Genomic DNA, 10,114 nt, shown 5'->3' with positions numbered 1-10,114 from the left:
CATGTAATATATTTATATAATAAATATATAAAATCAAGGTAATTTTTTTTTTTTTTTTACAAATATCCTTTTTTTTTTAGGGTGTCGGACCACAATTTTTTATCTGTTTTTAATCAAAATCAGATTTTTTTAAATCTGATAATTGTTCGTCATGAAGGTCTGCTTTGCTTTTTCAAGTAAAATTGATTTTTTTTTTCTTAAGAAATAATCAAACTTTTTGCCAAACTACTTAAGGTTTTCTTTTCAAGTCTTTTTTCTTCATTATGATATCAGGACAGATGCAGATGTATCACCACAACTTTGACTTTATGCCCCCCAAAAGTAACAAAAATAATATTAATTCAGAAAGTAAAACATAGAAAAAGTGTATTATACGTGTATTATGTATTATTAAGTCATTATATACCATTCAAAAGTTTTGGTTTGGTAATATTTTTCAATTATTGTTTGCTCACCAAGGCTGCCTAAACCAATATTATTGTGAAACATTATTATTACAATTTGAAATAACTGTTGTCTATTAATATATTTTAAAATGTCATGATTGAAAACAGCTGCTTAATATATTTGTAGAAACCATGATACTTTCTTTTTGAACAGAAAGTTCAAAAGAACAGCATTTATTTGAATTATAAATCTTTCATTAGTGTCTTTACTGTCACGTATGATCAATTTAATGCATCCCTGTTGAATAAAAGTATTACTTTCTTTCAAAAGAAAAAAAAAATACTGACCCAAACTGCACCAAAAAGAGCATTATTACACTGAGCTGGATACTTAAATATTGCATTGTTAAATCTACTAGGATAAAAACAAAACCGCCTCGTGTGGAATCAAACAGCATATATCATTCATCAGAGGCCTCCTTTAATTCTCTCTGTATAATAATTGAACCTGGTGGGCTGAAGCTCTGTTTTCTAGCTGCGGTTGAGTTAAGCAGTCCAGTGATTGGCCTGGACACACAGAATACTTTGGATTTGCTAAAGAAGCACTAAGCTTTAAGAACTAATGACCCATACGGAGTAATCACCTCAACAAACACCCCATCAGCAGAGAGAGGGAGAGAATAGAGTTGAGCCGTGCACCTGAAGCAGAGATTTGCGTGGCAGTGCGGATATAAACACTGGAAGGCACAAATACAACAAGAACACAATAAAATACACAAGCACTGACACATGTTTGTGTGCTTGCACTCAGAGGCACCCCCCAGTGGTCATTTGCAATAGTTAGTCCAAACTAAGCGGCGTCGCTGCATTCTTTGGGAAGGCGGATTCTTATGCCAGCTTTTCTCCATTTTTAGCTTCTTAAAACCACACGGGAGAGTTCCCATCATGGTTCTTAAGCAGATTTACTTTCATAAAAAGCAGCTCAGAGGAGGAGCCTGTAACTGAGAACGCGTATTGTGACATATCATCTTTGTATTTGTATTGTGGAGCTGAATGTACAGTGAGTCACAGTGGGTGTGCTTGCATAACACAGTAAGTTCTTTAATAATGAGAATTAACTTTAATCATCGCTTTTTTCTATTTACATATGTGGGAAATATGTTTTTGCCCAGCAGATCAAAGTGGGTGATTCTACAAAACTGAATTTGTGTTTTTATACAGGTGTAAAAATATAAATGAATGGCTCACACCAAACAGACAAAAATCTACTCTATTTATTTGTATACTGGATTTCTTTTCTGTTCATCATGTAGATTTTTTTTTTCTGAAAACAACAACAAATAAAGATATGTGGAAAAAGAAGCTAATTAATTTGTCTTTAATCTCTTTCACTGTAAAACAGTGTATAATTTTATATTTTACTTACATTATGTACTTTCAGTGACACTTTAGTATAGGGACCAATTCTCACTATTAACTAGTTGCTTATTAGCATGCCTGTTATTAACATATTGGCTGTTTATTTGTACTTATAAAGCACATTTTCTGTATGAGTTTCTTGAGGCAAACGTCGTAGTTAATGGGTTGTTAATAGTGAGAATTGGACCTTAAAATAAAGTGTGACTATACTTTCACTTGACATCCTCTTTTTGATCACTTTATCTTTGCGTCATTGTTACATTTGTAAGGAATGATCTTAAAATGTCAACCTTTTTACCATGATTATATATATATATGTGTACATTATATCATTTTATGAAATACTTTACTTTTTCTGTAAATTTAACTTTAAACTGTGAGACCTAAAACATTGCTACCATATTTTTTTATACTAACAATTTTCTGAAATTGGTAATTTTTTTTACAATAAAACCACAGCTGCTGTTTCTTACTGTAAATTGTACAGATTTACTGTGCAGCATTAAATAATCTTTCTAAGAGGCATGTTTACCACAAGACTTCAATAAAACTCAAACCTGCTACCATAATATGTAGTAAACATTTAATACGGTGCCGTGAGTATTTAAGACATACTGCTGCTGCACAAATAGCATATAAAATAACCCATAGCAGATCTATACAGGTGGAGCTGGGGAAGGTGGAGGGTTTCAGAGGAACTCTGAAAGTGCGCTGCAGGAATCTCATGTGAATGCTAGCCAGCCATATAAATGCAAGGCAGTAAGCTCATTGGCTGCATATGCAGCATGAACCAATCAGCTTGTGCCAAGTCGTTTAACTCTCTGAATATCATCAGTTACGTTAACAACCCGTCGCCTGCGCCATCTAGAGCTTCATGACTGAACTATATATATATATATATATATCCCAACATATTAAAGTATATTTAGCTTGAGATGCCATAAAGTATTAACTTAACTATTAACTATTACTAACTATTCAGTTTTCTGACAGTTTTCTTTTATATATATAGTAGTAGTAGTAATAGTAGTTGTATTCAAATCTAGCTTACAATTCATGCCAAACTGAAAAAGGTTGTGAACTCCGTGTATCTGTGTGTGTGTGTGTGTGTGTGTGTGTGTGTGTGTGTGTGCGTGGCCCTTGGGCCATCTCTCAGTGGGAGGTTTTGGGATCACTGTGTTCTGAGAGGAGATTTCATCACTGACGAGGGTAAAGCCTTCACTAACAGACCTATTTATCCCTACAACAAGCCCTACCTTACTATTCCACTACTCTCTCACATGCACACACTGCCCCACACAGCAGTAACCAGCAATTACGACAACACCATGTCATTAGAGACTTATACAGACTCCTGTTATCACACCCTCACAGACAGGGAGCATTAAAGTCAACTATGAATGAGAAACGCCATTTTAAAGAAAAACAAACAAATAAAACCATGAATAGTGCTGCATGTCTGTGTTCAACCATGGAACGCTTTTCTTTTTTATCATTTTAGCAATCAAGTCAGCATGAAACATCATAGGTCTTAAAAAATTACTAAAATACATTGAATTATTGTATTAATTCTTTACAGGCCCAGACTTTCTTTTTTTCTTTTTGTGCTTATTTCGGGGAAAAATTTAAATGGGCTCAGAGTATTAGACTCATATTGGCAGCTGAAAGCATAATCAAATTAGCCAAAAACACTCCAAAGAGAAAGGAAAAATTGAAATCGCATCATATGACCCCTTTAAGCAAATGTGCAAATGGCATGCAAACATGCAAGAGATGTTTAGTATGTTGTAAATGATAAGCGCTCCAATTCTATGGAAATCTGTAGATCTTTCCAGTGAATTCTGATTCCGCATGGGCCTGCTTTCAGCAGTTGAAGCTCGGTTAAGTGTTTGAATGGGGGTGAACGTTGGTGTCTGGCTCCTTCATTGATGGTTATGCCCTAGTTGTTCTTTTGTGATCTGGTGCTACCAGTGACACATGAACTGACAGTCTGGGAAAGCATGACATCATTGATTTTTGCTCAAATATCAATGGACCATGACAAGTGAACAAAAAACTCACTTTTATAAGGAGCTACAGCCATTGACCATAAATCAGATGGCTTAGAAAAGTAATAGCACTCCTCTCTTCAACAAGCCTTTTGGGCAGTGCTCAGTGCTGTACTTTCATGTCCCAATAAAGGCGAAAATAAATCTTTACAGAAAACCAAGTTGCAAGATTTGAGGCATCACTCATATCAGTAGCACAAAAGTTATGTGCCAACATTTAATAATTTTTGTTTAAATATTTTTGGCAATCATAATGCACAACTAACCAGCTGTAAATTATTATAACAGTAACTGCTACAACCACCATATTTTGGGGTTCACTCCATACCATTAACCCAAGAAATGTCAAAGATTAAACATATCAACAATAATATAAATATTATTATAACTATTCAGTGTTTGTATATATAGTATATACAGTATATATACTGTATATATTTCCTTGCACGTCATGTGTGGGGTTCCGTAGTTTTCTCTGGCATCAAGATGAAAAAAATAGTATGGACGCTTTCAGATATTTTTATTACATTTTACATTTATTATTTTAATTTAGATATTTTTTGATATCATTTAATTGATCTCTGCATGGTATCAAAAGGTGCAGTCACATTAGCGTCCATTATCTATTGTCAATAATTTAGGGAAGCATGAAGCACATCATACAGAAGTCACTTTCAAACCAAGCAGCTTTCGGTTGGTCAATGCAACGAATCCACGTGATCAACCTTTACCTATCGCGAAATCTGCGTTGGAAAATTTTTCACCTTTCGAAATTCCCAATCTCGTTGATTCCTATTGAAATTAGCCTATGGGATTTTGTCCGCGAAAATTTGCCAAAACAAGTAAACGTTTATGCAACTTTTATGCAAATTTATGCAAAAACATTTATTTTGCATAATGCAAAAATGTGAGTGATCAATTTTAAATTTGTTGTTAAAAACCTTTTTTAGTATGCAATGCCCTATGTTTGTTGAAAATTAAAAAAAAAAAAAAAAAAAAAAACTTTGCTAAAGCCTACAATTTAGGCTGGTTGTTGCCGCCAGTGGTCGCACTGACACGCCCCTTCTAACTCCGCAACTTGGGTATAATCTAGAAATATAAAATTCCCACTTGTAAAATCAACTTTACTTGATTATTCAAGTGTTCGGAGCTCATAATTATCGCCTTCGATATTTCCGACGCCACCTGAAGGCGCATCGGCCTCAGAGCGAATTTCGCTCACTATGCGGGAAATGGACAACCCGGAGTGGAATTCAAGTCATTAGAGAACGCTTTGAGTGGAGCGGCGAATCTCAACCACTCCGGTCCACTCATACAGCCAATCCAGTCCACTCTGTTTGTTGCTTGGTGAGGCAAAGAGCTTCGGAGCATTTCATTCATGGAGAAAGAAAAAAAAAAACTAACTTGACAATTTTTACAGAGATGTAAGCTACTTGATATTAATAACTTGTTTAATGAACTGTTTTATAAAAACAGTCCTGCTGTTGTATTGAATGCGAATTACAGCTGTGCTGAACTGCTCTTGTTGATATTGCTTAAATAACGCAACCCCAAACCCTGTGTCACTGAACTATTTCAAGAATCAAGCCCTGAACAAACTGTTCCTTTAAACTTCTCTGAGTGTGTGTGTGAGAGAGAGTGTGTGTACTGAATGGAGTGTCGTTTTTCAGCGCTTAACTCCTCCTCTGCATTCTGCTCGCCCAGCACACACACACACACACTCGCGCTGCTGCTTGCGCATTCCCCATCAGCAGCTCAACGCACAGGGAAACGGAGCGTCTTCGCGTCCGAACACACCGTTTTCAGTGTTCGTGCTTCAGCTCACCAAACATGACGGGTGCAATTCGCAATGTGGAAGAAACGAGCAGCTGATCTGGGGAGGAATCTGTGTTTTATGTGACTGAAAGACGTCTTTGGGATAGAGACTACGGAGGCGCCGCGACCGTTGTTGCAACTTTTGTTGCAATTCGCACGCGCGCTTACTGACGGTTGCGCGTTGTAAAGAAAGAGTCGCTCAACTTTTGCGCTCGATTGGTTTGGTCATTGTGGAATGTAGAATCGGGCGAGAACGCACCTATTTCAGCTTTTTTATTTGAGTTTGGTAAGTTTGTCAGCAGAGGACACGGCGCTTCACGTCTGGAGTTGAGTTTGCAGAGTTTGTTGCAGGGATACCGATGAAACTGGCGAGCTTTGTGTGATCACTTCTTAAAGTAATCATGCACAACTTGGATTTAAATTCGTGTGTCAAGGATTATTTCTGAAAGCTCTCGTGTGTTTTCCTGCATTGAGTGGACTGCGCCGTTTTCGTGCACTTCAGTCAACACAAACTCTAGATTTTTGTTACCGTTGCAAAACGCTCGTAAACATGCCACAGCTTAACGGAGGTGGAGGGGATGAGTTGGGGGCGAATGATGAAATGATCTCATTCAAAGATGAAGGCGAACAAGAGGAGAAAATCTCCGAAAACGTGTCAGCCGAAAGAGATCTGGACGACGTGAAGTCTTCTCTAGTGAACGAGTCGGAAAATAACAGCAGTTCATCCGATTCTGAGGTAAGTCAGACACAACCGCGTGTTGACAGACGCATGGATGTGGTTGTTGCCGTCGGAAAAATAACTTTTTCGCTTTGTTTTTCTCCGTTCCTCGTTCTTTCCTTCAGCAAACCGAGAGGCGCCCTCAACCCAGAGCTGATCTTGAAAGTTATGAGAAAGCCCGGGAGTATTTCACTGAAGGTAAGAGCAAACTGCTGCTATGGCATGCCGATTTAACAATTATTCCTTAAAAATTAGTTTTTGTTTTCCTTACTAGTACTTTCTGTTAAATTACTTGCAAGTAATCCAACACAGAGTAGTATTTTTTTTTCAATTTCACTCATAACTATTCATTATAACAGTACTTTTTTATAGTATAACTATTCAAATAGATAAGTATATGTTTCAGTAACTATTTATTAGTGCGCATACCAATTCCTAGTAACATTTTAAATACATTTTCTAATAAAATAATTTATATTAATTTAGTTTAAACTGTAAGGTCGCCGTTTTAACTAGGAATTACGTATTACAAGTAAAAAAAAAAAAGTAACTGAAACTAGTGAGATAATTGTTACAGTTAAAATTTTGATGGATATTAATGTCATTAAAATGGGTATTAGTATCCTAAAAGTACTAGTAAATCTGGAATAGATGCTATTATTTGGATAATGACTTGTAACAAAAAACAAGTTTTACTATCTCATGTACAATTACTAGTAAAACTAAACTCTGCAGCAGAAACCATTGGAATAGATACTAGTTGGGAGTGAATAGATGATATCTGAAGCACAAGTCTACATAGAATTCAATATAAACAATGTGCAGTTTGTTAACAGCTACAATGAAATAGTTACTCATGTGTATTAGTTTTTAATGAATAGTTACTAGTGAATTAAAAAAAAACATACTAGCCAATATTGGATTAGTATCAATTATTTAAAAAAAACAACCACTTGCAACAAATCAGTACAAGTGAATATATCAGCAATAGTAATAAACGTTTAAACAGCTTGCCATACTTGTTCTTTACTTAACTTTTGTGTCCACACATTGATCCCCTAATCATTTGTCTCTCCACTGTCAAGCTTTGAGAAGACAGCAAGATGGAGGATTTTTTAAGAGCCCCCATTACCCAGGCTACCCGTTTCTAATGATCCCAGATCTCACCAATCCTTACTTGTCCAACGGCGCCTTGTCTCCAAGCGCAAGAACGGTGAGTGCCATTGAAAATGCTGTTTGTCTCGGTGACACTCTGGAGTCCTTTAAAGAGCCAGTGAGAAACATCATGCGAGAGTTTATAATGGCCCTCGTACGGAATGAAACCAACATGTTTCCATATAAAGGATTCCTTTTGAAAATCCTACTGATCAACCAATATTTTGAATATTGTATGGTTGTGTCGCCTTCAGTATCTACAGTTATGATCATTCTCTGCCACCTAGTTGAGAGCATAACAGATCGGCCTCTTTTCGTTGAAATTGAGTTTTAGCGCTTAAGATTTAATAGCTCTCCAGTCAATGTAGACTGTGTTTTTGTAATTTCAAGTGATTTAGGGAATATGCATGCGCAAGTGGATTGCTGGTGTCATTTCAGCATTAGTTCGTATTTGAGGCTATTAAACTGTTTAATTGGTTTTAATTGTGTACTTTAGCTGTTTGACTTGTATTTGACAGATTTATATTCATTTATTTGTGGTCCAAGAGATCATGTCTAGTTATCTCCACCGTTTACTGGATCAGATTTGCCAAAGTCTTGCATCTAACGTATTTTATGGCATTTTGGCCTCACATTTCGGTGTGTAAATACACTGAAGATTCCTCAAGTTTGTCTGTGAAATGGTTGGCTAATTGATCTAATACCCAGTGAATCTAATTCGGTGCTGTCTGCCACTGGGCTGTAATTAAGCATTTTCAGGCTGCTTGTTTAGCCTTCTTTAAAATAAGATTAGTCTGGCCCAGCAAAGAGGTCTGTCACAGTGAAATTCTATCTGGGTGTCCGAGGGCTGCAGAGTTTGCCTGTTCTCTCCCTATAGATGTGTTTGAGTTTTGTGTCCGTGTCTGGGAAAGGTTGACTGCCCTTTTAGCCCCAGCATTGGGTCGTTTCAACCCAATTTGCAAAGAACTCAGCAGGCATTCATGTATGGCTTTGCCGCGATGTTATGCGTCAGCGCTCTGCAGAAAAAGAGAATGAACGGTTGGGTCTTTGAAAGCCTCAACCGGGAGTGTTTTTTGGCTAAACTGTGAGCCATCTCCCCAAATCAACACGGTTTACAGCCATTGTTTATTCCAGAGCTCAAATCCTCCTCCTCTACTCTGAATCGCAATGTGATTTGATTGGGCCCGGCCAAGCATTTGAGCAAAAAGTTGTGTTTTCTCCCCCCGCCTCCTCCCTCTAGACACTCACGCAAGTTTTACTTGGCCTCTCCGTTTCGTTTCACTCGTCCGTACGAGCTCTCCCTCCTTCCCAATCCCTTCCATTTAGTTCCTGAGGTGTTAGTCTTACATTGTCATTCTGAGTGAATGCTGATGGCTTCATTGGGATCTCCATAGGCCCTCATTAGCCTAATGGCTGCTCCTTACACACTAGTTGCGTAGTAGTTGTGGTACCCAGATCCTCTTTTGTTCCTCAGCCTATAGAGTGTTGTTGTGGGAAGAGCCTATTGCTTAAATTATCCTAAAGGAGCATGGTTCATCCCACCCTCAAAATCGCCTCGGGGTTTACCTGCAACTAGTGAACCTTCCTTTAAGATTTGTATGCTGTGGCCAAGTATTGACTCAAATGGTGAATTAAGCCAATGTCAGGCACATCTCACGAGCACGGAAGCTCTCTGTTACCGCTAGCATAATGCGCATTAAGGAGCCAACGGCTAATATGGGTTTACTAGCAAATATTCAGATTATGTCATTCAGGATAAGGATTACAATTTATCTGAATTTGTCTGGCTGATTGGGGACTGTCAAAAGTCTTGGTTCCCAGAGAAAATGACCCCATAACCGAATCCATCCAGATGTGAGACAAATATCCACGCAAGACTCATCTTTCCCCTCATCCTGTTTTGAAAAAATAAAGCATCTAACCCTTATTATTCCTCACAGTATTCAAATCGCAAGAGTTCATAACCTCCCAGAACCCTAGCGGTTTGGCGCTCGTATTTTATCTGAAAGTTCCAGAAATCAGATCATCCCGGAGTAAGAGAGATCTCAGACGTTTGTCCTAAAGCAGATCAGATCTAGTCCAGTGTGGACCAAGTAAATCAGGAGGTCATTCAGGCAGATGAGCTTAGCCTGTCATTCGGCACCTCTAGAGCGAGCCGAGCGTCAGACAATGAGTGGTTGGCATACTTCAGATATTTACACACTAATCTTAAGCTCTCGCTCAGACAGCCTCAGTCACAGCTGTCAAAATCACATAAGGAAGTTTCCAAACAAAGCTGAGGAGCCCGTCAGAATCGGAATGATCTTCTGTTACGCTCAGACAAATGCACAAATGTAGAGTGTGTTTGCCAGGGAAAAGCATGAGTCTGTGTTGCTGTATCCTTTTTTTTTTTTTTTTCAGAATTTGACTAAATTGACAATGTCATCCTAAAGGTATTCAATAGTTTCAGCTTTTTACAGTAGGCTGAATGTTTTGTAAAGTGGAGAATTTGAGGAACTGGATTGAATATAAAAGATTTCAGAGAATGTTCTTTGTCAGGATGAAAGCCGTTCAACTTTTACCATGGGATGAAA

The 10,114-nt window shown here is 37.7% G+C and overlaps 1 protein-coding gene across 1 annotated transcript in view; it reads left to right on the top strand.

Annotated features, from left to right (window-relative positions):
- Positions 1-5,529: 5,529 nt before the first annotated feature.
- The window catches only part of tcf7l1b (transcription factor 7 like 1b), a 66,497-nt gene continuing 61,912 nt past the window's right edge, over positions 5,530-10,114 (top strand). The window contains exons 1-3 of the mRNA XM_016528956.1: positions 5,530-6,404; positions 6,512-6,584; positions 7,472-7,599. Of these exons, the coding sequence (XP_016384442.1) occupies positions 6,219-6,404; positions 6,512-6,584; positions 7,472-7,599 (387 nt within the window). The 5' untranslated portion in view covers positions 5,530-6,218. The remainder of the gene's footprint in view (positions 6,405-6,511; positions 6,585-7,471; positions 7,600-10,114) is intronic.

The sequence above is a fragment of the Sinocyclocheilus rhinocerous genome, unplaced genomic scaffold (genome assembly GCF_001515625.1).
Source record: "Sinocyclocheilus rhinocerous isolate Xijiao unplaced genomic scaffold, SAMN03320098_v1.1 scaffold451, whole genome shotgun sequence".
Taxonomy (NCBI): domain Eukaryota; kingdom Metazoa; phylum Chordata; class Actinopteri; order Cypriniformes; family Cyprinidae; genus Sinocyclocheilus; species Sinocyclocheilus rhinocerous.
This window is presented reverse-complemented; position numbering and strand designations above follow the sequence as displayed.